General features: G+C 36.4%; 1 protein-coding gene across 1 annotated transcript; it reads right to left on the bottom strand.

Moving 5' to 3' along the window:
• Positions 1-827: 827 nt before the first annotated feature.
• On the bottom strand, positions 828-15,109 carry Rev1 (Rev1 DNA directed polymerase). Its single transcript, XM_019050261.2, has 12 exons — positions 14,770-15,109; positions 13,021-13,147; positions 10,015-11,071; positions 9,385-9,505; positions 8,558-8,711; positions 7,207-7,333; positions 5,646-5,841; positions 4,604-4,722; positions 3,502-3,979; positions 2,829-3,126; positions 2,037-2,259; positions 828-1,443 (listed from the first exon to the last, which is right to left on the bottom strand). Exons 1-12 carry the CDS (start codon positions 14,818-14,820, stop codon positions 1,317-1,319), a joined length of 3,078 nt encoding a protein of 1,025 aa, XP_018905806.2. The 5' UTR covers positions 14,821-15,109; the 3' UTR covers positions 828-1,316.
• Between the last annotated feature and the right edge of the window lie 1,926 nt (positions 15,110-17,035).

Here is a 17,035-nt window from a genome sequence, read left to right as displayed (position 1 = left end):
CTTCAGTTGTCTTTTTTGTATTACCCTCTTGAGTTTAACATTTCCAAAAAATCTGTCATGGTCTTCGTTGAGATGTAGCAATTTTCCGAGTGATAGAGTATCGCATTAACCAATTGATAGTTCGAAACTTTCAAGAATATTTTCAAAATTGCCTAAAATTACAACTATTTTGTTGTAGTCTTGACCTTTTTTTTATGTACAAAATTTGATCATGAACAAGTTTGTTATTTCTAATATCCCGAATATACGATGAGCCTATGATAGTCGTTCCGTTAGGGCACCGAGGCTTTTCATGTTGCGTGAAGCTTATTGTAGCCGTTGGGTTTTTATGAGGCAGCAGGATCAAGTAAATGCAAATTAAGTGGCATGCAACAGTCTGATAATCCTGAAAACATAATCGAAGTGAATATCTTCAATATGAAGGTAAAATAATTTTCGATATCTACCCAAGTTGTACTTCTACAGTTATTACAGACAATGTTGATCAAATTTTGTATAATTTTAAGTCTTCTTTTCAAAGACATATTTAGTAAGAGGCTCTCTAAAAAAAATTCTCAGAACTTTGAATTCATCAGGGTATCAATGTGGCGATATCGCCACAACAGAAACAGATCGCCAAACAGAAGTCTGTGGAACAATTTTGCCAAAAAACCCCTAATCTCTATCAGTAATTTCTTTAATGGTCATCTTTTCAATTTGCCGGTATTTCAACTGTTTGACATGAAGAAATGGAAAGAATTTGATCATTTTCAACAGCATGTTATACTGATACGGAGGCAATTTAGATAACAAAAAGGAGTCTACATAATAAATACAGAAGACAAATATTTTCACAAAAATAAAAAACTTTGTATTCATGATTGTGGCATCATTAATGAGAAAACAGACAAAATATTCGATGATGGTACACTATGACTAGATAAATATCACATTTCTCTTGACAGAACATACAGCTCAAGCGACAAAAAAGCCTTGCAGTGCCGGTCAAATTAAGTTACTTAAAATAATTTTTAGAACAAAACAAGTATGCAAAATAATTATGTTGATGAAAAAATGTGTTAAAATATGAAAGACTTTATCAGGCAGATTTCCAGCGATTCTTTCGAATCATCCAGCTCCAACTAATTCACCATGTTAGACAATCCAAGCAACAGTGAGAAAATTGTATGTTCTGTAAAATTAAGGACTCAGTTGAGCCTAGTGCCATTCACTTGGCTCACACACAGAACTGAAAAATGAAAAAACAAGACCAGTTCCTGCTCTTTATATGATGTTTTCTTAGAGTCTTCGTGAAAAATTATCAATGGAGCACTGCTTCAAGGTGGAAAGAATTCATTGACCATGAGTTTTGAATTATACGTCTGCATCATTGCTCCCTGGACAGCTTCCACCATGACCGAATAGGCTCTCTTCCACGAAATTTCCTTTTTTACAGCAAGCAGCCTGAAAAGGAAGAGTAGACGTTAATATGTTATTTGTAACAATTCAACCCTACCCGGGTAGGGCTACAACATCTTCACCCGTCAATTTACCCTATGAAAGTTTTTGTCCCGAAGCTCAATTTTCTGCTGTTTTCGAGAAAAAGATAGTGGACGGGTGGTCTGAAACACCCGGTATTTGAGACAAATCCTCAAACAATTCAGAACAACAAAAGCTGCTGAAGAACTTTCAGACAGAAACTTAAAGGAAGATACAATTGTCATTAGAAATTGATCGTCTACATAGCATATCAAAGTTGGATATCCCCTCAGACCTGATTCTTGGCTTTCAATAAGCTATGAAGGAAAAGTGTATGTACTGCTCTCCTTGTCATGGAAAAATAGAAGAGGGTGGTAGCCATTTTTCATTTGCAGCATTCTACTTTGCAAGCCAAAACCCCTTTTGCCCCAAGACTTCTCGCTCCCTCACTCCTTTGTCTCTTCTTTTCTTCGTATGGCTATACCTTTCCTTGCTGTGTCATTATGATAGAAGCAGAAACTAAATTGGACACCACTCCAAGACTTTCCTGCATACTCTCTTGTTGGAAAACACATTACCTGTAAAGCATGTTGAGAATTTGTAAAAGATGCTCCAGATCTTTACTACACGCCAAATGAACAAGATACTTCGAAAAAATATTGATGTCGAACTCAGTGGGTTTCTCTTCGGACTGAGTCCACTCTTTTATCAATTTCCGAATCTCTTTGATGGACAATGAGAAGTCCAGTTCTTCAGCATCATCATCATCGGTGACTTTAGATGTTGAGGTGGGAACTGCATCTGAAAAAATGAAAATATGTAATCTCATCAAATCTTACCTCTCATCGGAAAAGGATTGATTCTGAGGAGATGTGAGCAGACAAAAAATAAATATCGATGGTGAAACGGGAAAAACTCGTATCTTAGTCTAGAAGACTGCTGATTTCATGTCACAGTTTATATTCCTTGACAGAAAACCAATCTTCGTTTATACACAAAATTTCGGAAGAAATCTCCCTCAACTATACTAAATTACTAGCAAGAATAGATCAAGCAACTACTTGAAATTATTTTCAAGTATTATTTTTCCTTGAATCCTTTATATTTCTTTCTTTTGTTTTTACTTTTTCTTAAACTACATGGTAATAGCTTAAAATCCGCGATTTCTCTCTGATTATAGGAAAGAATAACTGAAAGGCTAATATGATTGTAATTATCAATGCTATTGATAACTCTTACACAGTTTTTAGCATAGATCTGACATCAGAAGATTTGCAATTGCCAGAAGTAAACTACAAAAAGAGAAAGATAGAGAAAAAAAGACTGCTTAGCAATAATTTTCTACCATTAGAAATATCTACAACAATAACCTGATTTTTCTCCAACTCCAATCATTGTCCTGCTTTGCTCGGCTGCTTTCTTTTCACTTGCTCGACTTTTGAAATCAGAGATTACTTCTTGCCGCAGATCATTGGGCAGTGCTTCGAGAAAACTCTTATCGACTTGTGATAAAGTTAAGTCTGCCTCATAGACTGCCAAATTGCTCTGCGACTCTGTGTTATCAATTTTTGGCGGCTTTGTTTTTTCTAATTGTTGAAAAGTTTTGATTTGATCTGGATATTCTTTTAAGACCTCTATTCTTATGTCATCTGGAAGTGCCTCCAACACCTGAATAGGAATACGATGAAAATACATTAGGGCAATAATATATTACAGAGATTAATTTTTATTTTTTCAATTCCTAAAGTTTCCAAGTTCGTTAGATACTAAAATTTCCTATAGTGCCTTAACAACCATACAACCATAACTACATTTTTGCCAATTTGAATATTCAGGGTAAACACCTTATAAATTTTTAGCATTAGAACAGCTACCAATTTTTCACAAACTCAAACATGAAACCCTTACTTTGCAAGCTAAGAATTATTTGATTTCCCAACAATGAAGTTTTCAGTTTTATAAATTCATCACTTTATTCAGAATACATACTTATGAGCAAAATCATATAATTGATTGAGAAAATAAAATAAAAGTACTGATTACCGAGTTGTCGATAGCTGGAGGCTTTTTAGTATTTTGCTTGTTACGATTGAAGAATTCATCCACGCTAGGTTTGAAAGTTTTCTTAAAACCATTCACTTGTGAGGGACCAGGTTGCGGGTTATCAAAATCGATGACCATTGGCTCTTCTTCATGACAAGAGTTCGGTTTTTTGAAGGTCAAATCATTCACGTGTAAAGGATCTGGTGGTTGGTCCCCAAAATCGATATCTATCTGTTCTCCATTTTGATGGGAATCGTGTTTTTCGGAGGTTGGCAACTTTGGTGTGGAACTGTTATTGGAGGGAGTATTCCCCTTATCTTTCTGCCGCATTTTTTGTGACAGGCTGTTTCTTTTTAAAAATCCGTAGAGTGATGATTTCGCAACTTGGATTTCCTTCTGCAAACGTGATACTTGAATGCCGATCCCACGCAAATCTTGGGGTGGTGCTTTCCACTGTTGTGCAATCTTCATGACTTCTCTGAAAATCAAGAATAAATTGGAAATAGTTGAAGAATAAATTCTCAATGAAAGAGATAAAAGACATTCTCCTGATTTTGAGGAAAACTAGTTCAAAATTTAAAAATCAAACTGATTCTTTTGGCTAATGAAAAATTCAATCTGATGTCACTCTTACAAAACTTGAAATTGAGATTCTAAACTTACTATTTTGAAAACTGAGCTTTGCAACAGGTTTTGCTCAAAATCATTAAAATCTAGATCTTATAAAAAATTTAATGCTAGATTATATGAGTTTCAAGTAAAGTGAATGAAAAAAAATCGCTGGACAACTTAGTTGTGAGTAAATTTTGACTCTAATTTTAATTTTTGGAATTTCTTGGCTTTGTTTCCCCGCGAAATGGTGTGGACTCAGCACCATTTCTCCACCTTGTTACATACAGTTTGGGCCACTTCTTAGTGTTTTTTTTTTCACTTAGTTATAAGTATGGTTTCTCTGAGAAGAAGAGCATAAAAACATAAAATATCACATAGGTGATATGCAATTTCAAGCTCATTGAGGCGTTTTCAATCTTGAGGATTTTGGGGATCATCAACCTCTCAAAAATCTTGGGTTGAAAGAATGATAAATAAACATGTAACTCACTTGTAAATAATGTTCGAATCGGCAGTCGGTATTGGTATTGTGACGGACTTAGTCATATGATCGCACACACCATGACCCATAAACTTAGCGGTTTCGGTTGGAGCTTCTTGGGCTCGCACCTGTTTGAAAGAACAATACAATGAAATTTAAAAACAGACAGAACAGTTCATTGTTATTGAAGAATATTTTTTTAAACACTTGGTTTGGCTCCAATGGTAATTGAACCGATACTTATGACATTGGAACTACCGTAGTTCATATTCTTGAGTGCAGGCAGATTCTTGAGCATAGATAAGAGATAGATTCTTGAACTCACTTCATTGGGTATTGTTATTTCAATTCAATTTTTCGATTCAAAGTGTTCAGAATCATATATAATAAAGTCGATTGTAGCTGCACTGTTACAATGTGTGTCAGTATAAACTTTACAATTCAATCACGAATGCTTAATAGTAAGTTAAAAAATGTCAATGTAATTATTCAAATAAAAGGATAATTTTCTAAACCTCGATAAAAGAAGGAATTAGATACATACAAGATGCTTTTACAGCGCGTCCAGGCGCTCTGCGACACCAAATCACCATTCTTGTCGATGGACCCAGAAGTCATCTGGTAAATGGCATCTTGTAATTTCATCTTGTAGGCCACCTATCCACGATTTGGCTGGACGTCCACTGCGTCTCCCCCCAAGAGGAACCCAATCTAATGCCTTGTTAGGCAATCTGTCATCCGCCATTCGTTGAACATGACCACACCAGACAAGTTGTTTGGTCATAATTTCAAGCACAATGTTCTGTTCAGCGTTCATTATTTCATGCATTCTTTTGTTTGGAGGAAAGAAAGAATCACCTACATTAACAACTTAGAACATTCCCATGCCACAAGAATAATATAATGTATTCTCACAAGAAGTCAGAGTTGGTAGAAGAAAGAGAATCTTCAAAGCATAGTCTTAAATCTTTTGGAGACTTTAGATTGTAATATAATAAAATGACTTCTCAGATTCAGAGGGGAATGGGAATATACGTAATGAATAGCATACCATGAACTTAAGAGTGATACATCTTCCTTTCATTTTGACTTCTCGCAATCGATTCTCAACCTCTTTCGACAACTTCTGCAAAAAGTTGTCCGCCTCTGCTTGATCTTTGAAACGAATGCCGTAATTTATTTCCGCTGATACCGATTTCCTTTGGTGATTGAAATTCAGTACTTGATCATCCTTTCCTCTACAGTTACTGTTGACAAAAGAAAAAGGCTGGAAACATTAATATCAAATGATGGGTACAAGTGAGATATTCTGTGTAAAATGGCTTAAGTCTCTCTTGCAAATAGGGACATGTAGAAAGCAGGGTTTTGAACTTGTCGTTTTCTGCGTTAAAGCTGAGTTTTGAAACACCAAAGCTGTAGTTTGGATCATGTTACTGAACTCATGTTTTTCGGCCACAAAGACATTTTTCATAATTTAAAAAAATTTCTTGCACTGCCTATATCAAATATTCTAAACATCTCTTTGCAAATACACTTTATATTGGATTTTTAAGGGTTCGTGTAAACTCTCAGTGGGAAAATATTAGGCTATGATGTTGCGGGAAATAGCGTCGAACACACTTGCGCGGATTTGCGTTAAGAAACCTAAGAAATTAGGGGATTTTCCATTTTGAAACCCGGAAATTGGCGATGATTCCGTGATTTCGCGTTTTGAGGCCCGATTTTGCGTTATGAATTTGAAATTAGCGGGTTGGCACTAACATTTGTACCTTAGTCCCACCTCAATATGACCAATGCCAAAATTTCGCGAAAAAAAACGTAATTAGCGAATGCAAATTCTACAGGTCCCGACTTGCAATGAACCCTTAACGGCAAAGAGTTTTAGGTAAAGCAGAATTCATTTCAGAATTTTGTTTTATTATTTTGCTGTTGAGGCATAAATTGAAAATTCCATTTTGTCCTTTTTTGAAAATTGAGCCTGAAAGGAGGAGAAGAAAGAGCAATCTGATGGTTTAAGTGTGAAACCATGTGCCACCATGGCAGTGTTTCAAAAGTTCCGCTCCTGTTTTATTTTTTCAAAGGGAAACAAGCCAATTTCATTGCTTGAAATTTATAAAAAATATTTTGCAAACAAAGAAGGAAAATCTATGGAGTTTTCAAGAAATTACATAGACTAGTTTTCAAAAGAAACAATTTGACATGACAGAAAGACTGCAGTGTCTCAAATGGATTTACACGGGTAGTCATCGAATGGATTTCATTCATTTAAATAAATTATGACTGCTTAGCTAGGAGAGAGAAAATTTTAGTCTCAATAAAAGAAAAATATTCTGATTCAATTTCAGTGGGGAAAATGTATACCTCTGAAAGTTACAAACTTTTGTTTCACAAATACTCCAAAATTGGACATTGAAAATGGAGAAAAGAAAAAAACAAACCAATGAGCAAAAATTTGAGATAAATAAGATTTGATGGGAGCTTAAATGAATAATGTATAGCCTGATTAGGCAAGTGTCCTGACTGGAGAAAAAGGTAAGAAAAAATGGGAGAAAAAGATGTAACAGATAAAGAAAAAAGGTTTTTGCAGAGTGTCCTTTAATAAGATAACTTACTTGTACAAAGATAGTCCTGTTTTTTCACCGAACTCAGACTTCAGTTTATCAAGCGGTATCCTCTCTAAGTCTGCACATGTTTTAACACCAAGCGTTGACAGTTTATAAACCATCGCACGTCCAACACCTAAACATATTATTTTAAACAACTTCATTTCAAAGATCTTATACTCCTAGTTCAACGACTTTTATTGTATCTTTCTGGATTTTTGAAAAAGGACAGACATTTGAATTTATGACTGTGATTAGGCACAGGAGTCAGCAAAAAAAAGGGGGGTCGAAAACAAACCATACGTAAATAATTTACAGTGATGACTGGGAGGAAATACCGCCAGTTGCAATGAGGCAGTTGTGTGGTTGTAAAAAATCCTGTTTTGAAGGTTTGTGCAGGAAGATTAACTAAAAATGTGCAGCTGTGAAAAGGACCTGATTTTCCAGGAGGAAATTTTCTTCAAGTTTTTTCAGATGCACATAGGAGGAAAATCTGAACATTTTGGCTCAAGTTTGACCCTGAAAGCTCAGAAATTTAGGAAGAAACAAGTTGTCAAGTTCCAAGAGAAAAATTTCTTGTACTGTAGTAAAATGTGACTTAGGTTTTCGGAAAAAAATTGAGGAAAATTTGCTCCCAGAGGATAGGGTCCCTTTTCACAGTTATGGTCACAAATAATCAAATTGGTTTGAACACCAAAATTTTGAATTCAAAATTCGGAAACTTTATGAAATAAGTAAAAAACAGTGTACGTAACAATTGACTGTGTTACAGCATGACAGTTTCTTTGATCTTAATCTTATTCATCGCAGATGCATGTATTTGTGACAGTTACTCCAAGTGCATCACTTGTGACGCCAAGATGAAAAACGCAAAGGTAAGTATGAATAGAGTGGATAACGTTTTCCTCTATGTTAAACATACAGTAACTCTTTTGTTTGGGATGAAGAATTTGACTTTGGATATTCTGTTTCCTTCACAATTCTTGAAGAATCGACAATCATAGTACAATTTCATGTCACAATATTTACATAATGCCCTGGTGAAAAGGGCAGAAAAAAAAGAAGAAAATTAATGCAGATGTGAAGATGATCTATGTGCTACGCTGTACAAAGTTAAAGGGAAGGCTTGTTTTAACGATTTAAAAATTCTAATTGGCAATCAATGCTTAATTTACTTTAATTATCTACAATTATAGAATGACGGCTCTGCTTTTGGCTTACAGACATTAGCTCTTTGACAAAAGTGCCTATCCTCTTTTCATAGGTAAAGTTTTTATGATTTTGGAGACCAGTTCATTAAGATGGGACCTTTGAAAAAAGTTTCAGAGGCATGAAGTTTACACTATAAATAATTGCGTACCTGGCAGATCAGCCACTAGGAGGCTCCTCATGATGCCGTGTAAGTTATTTTCTGATAAGTAAAATTGTCCATCTGGTTTGGCTTTCCGTGTAGCAAGGCGAGCTAGGAGCTTGTTGCTTCCAAAACCAGTTGAGCATGGACAGCCGGTTTTTTCCTGGAATGAAAATAAAGACATTCATTTGATTTTAGAGAATGTCACCATCTAGAAATCTGTCAAGATCACTGTAAGACTTGGGGGGAGGGGGGATGAGTGTATGATAGGAGATTCTCTACGTAAAAATATTACTTGGAAAATTAAGTACGTGAAAGCGTGAGTTTATCAATTTAAAATTTTTCAAATCAACAGCTTTCACTGTATATTGAACTAAAAGGTCAATCTAGTGCCTGGAGCTATTTAAAATTCTAATCTGCTAAGTTCAGGATGCAAAATTACCGGATTTCAAGGCAACTGTGTGCTTTCTAACGGCATAGAAATAAACTGAACCACTCAAAACATATTTTTCAAAACTCCAGGGAGTTTTTTCATGATTCAAAATTTAAATTTTCGCTCCCACCTCGAAAAAAATCTAGCCACCTAAAATTTTGCCTCCATAGACACAAGTCTCTTTTCCAGTGGAGGGTTACATGTTAACATGCTTCTCTTTGTGTAGAAAATCATCTTCTTTTACATTTAATCCTTCTATAAGTATGCACAAAAAAGAAGTTCTGAAGCATTTTTTAAAAGCATTTTAAACAGCAGTCTACAGGAATTTCTAAATTGATTACAAAAAGTAGGCCTTTTTAGTGAAACTAGATAAAAATCAAATTACAGGTTGCAGCTTCCTTACTTTAATTTGACCACGTAAAACAGTAGCAAACTGAAGAGCAGTTACACCAGTTTCCTTCAGGAGGGATGTACAATCAACGAACATTTCATCACAGCTGACAGCTTCAATATCCAACGTAAAACTGTAAAGAAACATTTTAAAAAGGTGTTAAGATTGGCATATGTGTAAACTGTTTTACTTTATTTTAATGAAAAAGTATATGAAGTTTTACAATCAAATCTAATGTTGAAAGTTAAAGCGTTAAAGTATGTGTTCAAAAGAATGACATTGCAACATTATGCATATTTTATTTTGAGGTTCGGAACTACTTTCCTAACCGAACCTCACAGCGGCATTTAGTTTGAATTTAGAACTTCTGATTCTGTGACTGTCAAATTTTCTTTGACTGTCGGTCCATTATTTTGGTACCAACTTGCAATGGGGTCCTAGAAAAGGTTCAATAGGTCTGGCTGTTTGGATTTGTTGGCTGCAGTGTCGATTGGTGTTGATGATTGATAAGACCGGACCAGACAAATTTTTCCAAACATATTCGCACCTTGAAATAAAATTTGCTTATTTATTTCCTGTCCTGTTACTAAGCACAAATATTCTCTTCTACCAGAAAATAAAATATCATAATGAGCATATTACCTGGCAACACAATTGTATAAAGTGGTGGATACTTCTTTGTACCCCTCGAAGTCATACTGAATGGTCTTCAAATTTGGGCAAAGTTTAAGCGCCTGTCCTAGAAACATTCCATTTTTGACACCTAACTTCCGGGCTTCATAACTGCACGATGCTATCTCTGACATAGAATCAGCTTCACCGATATTATTCGCCCATGAAATCCGCTTTGCAATCAAATCATCATTCCCATCTCCATCTTTCTTATACCTCTCAATCGTACGCTTCTTGTAAAGATCAATCTCTTTCTGCACACTCTGGTTAGGTTCAAGCTTGGACGGATTTTTCTTACTGTGCGTGACTGCAACTGGCACTCCTCGCAATTCAGGATGATTCCGCAAACCAACCGAAACGAAAAAACAATCCATGTCAATGTGCATTATTGTTTTCTGCGAATTCTTTGATTGTGAGTCATCTAATTCGTCTTCTTCAAGATCTACTTTTTCAACGTTATTGAGAAATTTTCTGCCTGGAAAGCTGCGACTGTTTTTCTCTCTAAGTTCGTTCACATAATCTTTGAAAGTGGCACCCATGGTAGCAATGTGGTGCAAACGTGAGTTCTGGTAAAACTCAGATAGAAAATTATCATCACTAGCTGTCCTTGCAGTCCATTTGGACTGTTTGGTGGGGGATATTTCTGATTTCTTTTCATTTTGAACTTCTGAGGCACAATCCATTGCCTCACAGTCTTCGAAGAGGTCGCCAGGACTGGTGGAACCGTTGAAGCCATTTGGAAGGTCTGTTTTGTTCTTGACTGGACTGGTTTTGGTGAACTTCAATGTTGGTTGCGTGGTTGACTGGTTTGTATAGAGTAAGTATTGATCATAACCAAGCAACCGATTTGCTTTGAGACTGTCGACAATCCATTCCGGTTTCACGATTTTTAGGTTCCCTTTGAGCTGTTTGATTTTTGTATCGGGAAGATTACTGGCTATTATATGCGTAGTGCGAGGTGATTGGTAGTGGTGATAGATCCCTCCATGCTCCATCATTAAAAACTTCAGTTCCTCTGCTGATGGAACTGAAAAAGATCATTTTAAAATTATTAAATTTGGTGTGGAAATAGTGTGATCATACATTGATGCAACGAGCAGAAATTTCATTGTCCTGAGAAAATCTGGAGGGCAAAGTAAATTATTAAGAAATTAGTTATGCTTCTTCGATATACCTATCTTAAAATGTATTTTTTTAGATTTAGGATCAGATTGAAGATTTCAATCTTGTGAGATAATGCTTGAGAATATCTTTAATTTTTTTTTTTTTTTTTTTTTTTTGGCAAAGAAGTAAAACTAACAAGACTATTTTTTGGAAAATACAGCTGGTTTTCATACTATAAAACAAGCTGTGAGAGCTAATGTATTTTTTGGACAGATTTTCCATGCTTCTTATACTAAAAGGTTCTACCAAGAGATATTTTGAAGGAACTAAAACTTTTAAGATAGAAGAGCAATCTGAGACCTGCAAAATATTTATACATTTCCTTTCCAGAATTGGCAACTATGCAACTGCAAACAAAAAAAAATAAATGCCTGCCACTAGTGGTTATCAATGGCAATAAAAGAATAGTTCACTAAAGTAAATACTGGTACAAAGTGTGACATTGACCTAGTTAGGGATGTTTGATCAATCTGAAATTTGATTTCCTGGGTTGCTAAGGGCTAAGGAATAACACAATGACCTTCTATGGGATGAAAGTGGGACAAAGAACTTATCAAGAAGGAGCAACTAAGAAGTTCTCCTTTCTCATCTGAATATAAAGCAAACATTTTAATGATTGATAACTTCAAGGCATATTAAAACAGAAGTTCTTGCAGCAGATTAGAACTTTACCGTGGCCGAGAGATTGAGGTCTTACCATTATTCGATGCGCAAGAAATGCCTTAGACTTTATGAGAAACCACCGACATGATTAGAAAAAATGGGTTGAAAATGTTTTGTTAGTCTAAATTGAATTGTATTTAGCAGAAGGGAACTACTGCGATTACTGTGTTGTAAAAATTGTGCAACTTCATCTTCATCCAAAAAAAATGCTTAGAATAACAGATAGTTTTTGCTTTTCTAGGAAATAATTATTAATTAAACAGGAAGATGATTGTTTAAATTGTATTACAATACATGCATTTAGTATTGTTTAAAGCAAAGAAGAAGATGCAAAATTTTGAAAATAATAAAATTGAGTTGGTTCCCTCCTACTAAATATGATCTAATTGTCACCATAAACATCCTTAGACTTATCTATGGCTTAAATAGTTGAAGTAAGAAACAGTTCTGAAGGATACACCCATGATTAAAAAATAACTAACAACGAGAGGAGTTCATGCTGACAAAACTTTCCGATCTTAAAACCTAGACTCATCAGTTTGTGAGGATTTAGAATATTATTTCCATGCCTTTCATTCACCCTTCAAAGATTCAGTTTGACTGTTAAAATTCTTTTTTGAAGCTTGTAGCTAAGGCGTTTCCACAATTGGACGTATTTCTATCAAACAGAACTATGTGCAGGGGGAAAGATGGGGTGTGCTCGTTAGTGCTCGGGCCATATGAATGAATGGGAAAATATAAAGCCCCAGTAACGAAGCCACCGTCGCTGTTGACTAACTCATGAGCCGCGTCCACAACACTCTAACTACATGCCTACGGCTCATGCATTGTGCACATAGTTCCATTTGACAAAACGTGAAATCCTGCTTCTCCAATTCAGCAAATAGAACTGTGAGGCAACTATTGCGACACTCATAAGCCGTGGGCATGTATCTAGAGCGTTGAGGACGCACCTCATGAGTTAGTCACTGGTGCTTTATATTTTCCCATTCTTTTTTTATGCCGGAACACTAACGAGCACACCCCATATTTCCCCCTGCACATAGTTCTGTTTGATAGAAATTCGTCCAATTATTAAACAATTTTAAAGAAATTCCTCGTTTCACATTTATTGATTGATTAATGAGACATCATTGTTGTGATCATTACCTGTATATCCATTTACAAATATTGCAATGCCTTGAAATATGGTAGATTTGTCATTTGGAGCCTCCTTATTAGCGTCGACAGCAAACTGTTCTTCCAACTTCTGCTTTTTTGCATTCATATACCCCCCCTGAAAAGTATGAAATGCTGTCATTATTAAACAAATTGCAAGATATTTTTACGTATTCATTACTGACAAAAGCAAAAAAATACATACTCTTTGTCAAAGATAAATATAGTGATTTTTACGTTCTTTACTACAATTTCAAGTTGTTTGTTGCATAACTCGTAGGCTAAATCGACGGTGAAACTACCAAACCACGTATCTCGGTTTGCGACGTCGCAGACTTCCTGTCATACTTTATTTTTTAAATGAAAAACTACTTAACATCTAGTCTTGAAAATTTCTATGATTTTTCCTCTTTGTGCGGAGAAAATTCCGTGAAAATTTCAAGGAATGATATTGATTTGGTCTACTTGAAAAAAATAAAATGTGAGCGTAGATTTTTAAACACCGCAAACGAGATACGTGGTTTGGCAGTTTCACCGTCGAAATGCTTTGACCAAAACATTCAACATAAAATAGCATTGGCAATGCATATATCTGTGGCTCAACTCAGAGACAGTGTTATTCTGTTCGCAACAGTGCAGACTTTTCGTTACTTTTCTTTTCAAAGTGGAAAAGTAATGAAGATAATTTCTTTATAATTTTTGCAATTTTTCTCCTTTATTTGTGACTTTCCTTGGTGAAAAGGATCTCAATCCACAAAAACTCAAAATTAAGCAATTAATATCAGAGCATTGAGTAGAATTTCAGAACAGTGAATGCTGAAAAGTGACTAACCAAGCTGGAAATATAGTGGTTTGAAATTTGCAGTTTATAAAAAAAGTGCTTCCCAGAGAAAGTTATTTGAAACTTTAAATTGCCATGTTTAGAATACAAAACTGCCAGACAATGGTGCAGCTTTATGCTCTTAATTTACACGAGTGCAATAAAACTTCAACTTCCTCTGAAGGACAGTGACTCTGAAAACACTTTTCCGGCGAGATCTCAAAATCTGCTTCATCAACCTAACTCGACTTGAAATTGTTTCACTAAAAATTTTGCCTCCATATACCAGTGGCGTGGCGTGCTTTGCAATATATCAATTGATCTGCCATTTGAACCAATGGAAAAGGGTCGATAAACAGGGTGTTCGCAACGTACTTCTGTTGTCATGAGACTAAAGAATTCATGTACCAAATTTGACAAAGAAATACAACATAATGAAGGCAGGGTTTTTTCAGAGGAAAAATATCACATACGATAAGCACTGATATCAAAACTGCACTCGAATGTAATATTTTTCCTCTGAAAAAACCCTGTCTTTATTTGTTGAATTTCTTTGTCAAATTTGGTACATGAATTCTTTAGTCACATGACAACAGAAATGCGCTCCCAAAATTCGAAAAAAATGACAAGTAGCTGAAATTATGGAACGAAATGATGCGATATATCGCACGACGCTTTGACACAAAAAATGGCAACCGTTGTATCACCTTAAGTACACCCCCTAGCAAGTTTCTTTGACTGACGACCGTGTCTTCTACCCTGTATGAAAATCTACAAATTGTAAAAGGGACTTTCCGTCTAAAATCGGGCCAAAGGAGCATTAAAAACAATGAAAGTAACAGGCATGAATTAGAATTCCTTGCTCATTCCTTAGATTGCTTGGGCATTACTCAAGTTTTGGTATAAAGGACAATACAAACCCAATCTTCGAATCCATTGTTGACGTTTAGAGGATAAGTTCTTCGTCTCATCTTCGATAACTTCAATTGCTACAAAAAAGATTCATGAGTTGTCAATCCAGAGATTCGCTGCAACGTTTCATGAGATTTGAGCGACACTGCACTAAAGACCAGAGATGGGAGAAAGTTGGCAAATGTAAAAAGGATAAGAGGATGGATTAATGGAACGATTGAACTGCGCGGAAAACACTAAGATGCCAAGTAAAGTTAAGAAAATTCGCATGGTTTTCGGTTATTTCCTTTGATTCTATCACATCACATGCATGCGATACTGGCAGGCAAGTCCAGGTTTGAGGTTAAGTTAACGTTGTTTATTTTCTTTTCAGAGAGGAGGGAGGGGAAAGAGTCAGATCCAGATTTGCCAAGTTTCAATTAAAGATGAAAGTATGTTGTGTGCCTGTGTGTAAATTATGTGGTAATAAGAACGTAAAATTTCCTTCCAATTTGTATTCTTTTTAAAAATAATTGATGATGTATCTTGAAAGAGAGACAGGTGAACTTCTGTTTAAAGCCCTCATTGATAAAAATAAGTAGTTCCACGTGGCAACAAGAGGCAACTTTAGCGCGAAATTCAAAACAACGGGCAATTTGATTTTCACCGTAACACACACAGGTACGATACGAACTTGTACAGTATAGTGCTTATGTATCTGGAAATATTCACCGCTCACTGTAGACTTGATTAAAACTTAATCAATGAAAAATAGTGATTTCATACTGACACATTTTTGAAAAAGAAATTTTTTTAGTTTTTCTTTATTTTTTTTTTTTTTTAATTTTGAGAAAAAGCCACTACCCTACTACAGGTTGAATACCAGATCACATCCCTTCACTACTTTGGGGGGGGGGGGGTGATGGGGGGGGGGGCGAACTGAAGCAACCCTTCTTATTTTTCCCTCTTTTCTATGGAATCTATCTTTCCTTTTTTTTTTCTGCGTAACCTGCGAAAATTACAGTGAGGGGGGGGGGGGGGGGGGCATGCAACCGGAGTTAAGAAGCGACGGCCGCCAGGCGATTCTTTATCTTTCTCGCTCTCAAAAAACACCCGCCAAGCGATCTTATGTCTCTCTTGCACACTGAAGCGCGCCGCCTGGCTATTTTCTATCTATCTTGCACTCAAATAAAGAAACCGGCATGGCAATTTTTCGTCGGACTCGCAAACGCAAGCAACCCGAGTTGCGTTTGAGCGCCACCGAAGGAGCATAGGAGGGTGTAACCACTCTTTGAGGATCGCGGGGAGACGCAATGCTTGCCCTTCGACGGCCCATGTAGCATTTTTCAACGGAAAAATCGCGATATTTCGAAATTGAATTGCGATTTTTTTTGGCGATTTTATCGGCGATAATATGAAGTATAATCGCTCAGATGTTGATGATCCTAACGATTTCATCGCCGATAAAATCGCCAAAAAAATGAAGTTTGCGCTGAATCTCTCCGCGAGCCATATGACCTGCGTGGCGGACTCACGCGTCTTCAGCCGATTTCCGTCCGGTTCAGACGTCAGGTCCTTTGACGAAGACGAGCGTAAAATCCCCGGAGCCTCCGCGGGGAATCGAACTTAAGTCGCAACGGTGGCAGGCCAGCACATTGCCACTAGGCTATGGCCACTATATAGCTAACTAGTCGCGTGATTAGCTCGCTTTGCGAGCTGACACGTCTAGCCGGGGAGTGCCCCTGGACCCCAGTTCTACGCTTCGCGACGAACTTGCGACTCGCTCCGCGAGCCGCCACCGCCCCGCACAGTTTTTAACATTGATATGTGCAAATCCATGCCTCTTAGATGGATAGGCGCTTCGCAACCTCACAACTTTTGTCATCGCGTAGACTGACACCGAGTTTTCATTGGACTTTTTTTAATTTTCCCCTCCTCTGTATTTTATTTCATACCTGAAATACGGTTGGTAAAATATGGGTCTGTTGGTAATCTTATCATTCTGGCTCGGTAAAATTACCAATAATAGTGAGATGGCAAAGTTACCGATGGACCTAAACACCAATATTTTTTATTGACTGTGGTAGAATTTTACTTCTGCGGTGATTTTTTTTTTTTTTTTATAGTTCGCCTTATAAATGCTAGCTCACAAGGGACACTTGAGACTTGACTACAGAGCTTTCTGCCTGAGGGAATTTCAGAATTCACTTGAAAATTAAAGGAGGGCAGAGGAGGTTGATTTTTTTATTCAGATGGAAATCTCGCGGACTGTGAGGAATCGGGGAAGAATACGCC

Source organism: Bemisia tabaci, chromosome 4 (assembly GCF_918797505.1).
Source record: "Bemisia tabaci chromosome 4, PGI_BMITA_v3".
Lineage (NCBI taxonomy): Eukaryota > Metazoa > Arthropoda > Insecta > Hemiptera > Aleyrodidae > Bemisia > Bemisia tabaci.
Note: the sequence above shows the minus strand (reverse complement) of the source record. Positions and strands in the feature narration are given on the sequence as shown.

What these genes read in the sequence shown, in the direction of transcription:
- Rev1 (XM_019050261.2), bottom strand. Translation starts at nt 14,820, where the DNA reads ATGAGACGAAGAACTTATCCTCTAAACGTCAACAATGGATTCGAAGAT. An exon ending in TTTTACGTGGTCAAATTAAA is followed by an intron (nt 8,712 to 9,384) that starts GTAAGGAAGCTG and finishes TTTTCATTCCAG; the next exon opens with GAAAAAACCGGCTGTCCATG. An exon ending in TGGAGTTGGAGAAAAATCAG is followed by an intron (nt 2,260 to 2,828) that starts GTTATTGTTGTA and finishes TCATTTTTTCAG; the next exon opens with ATGCAGTTCCCACCTCAACA.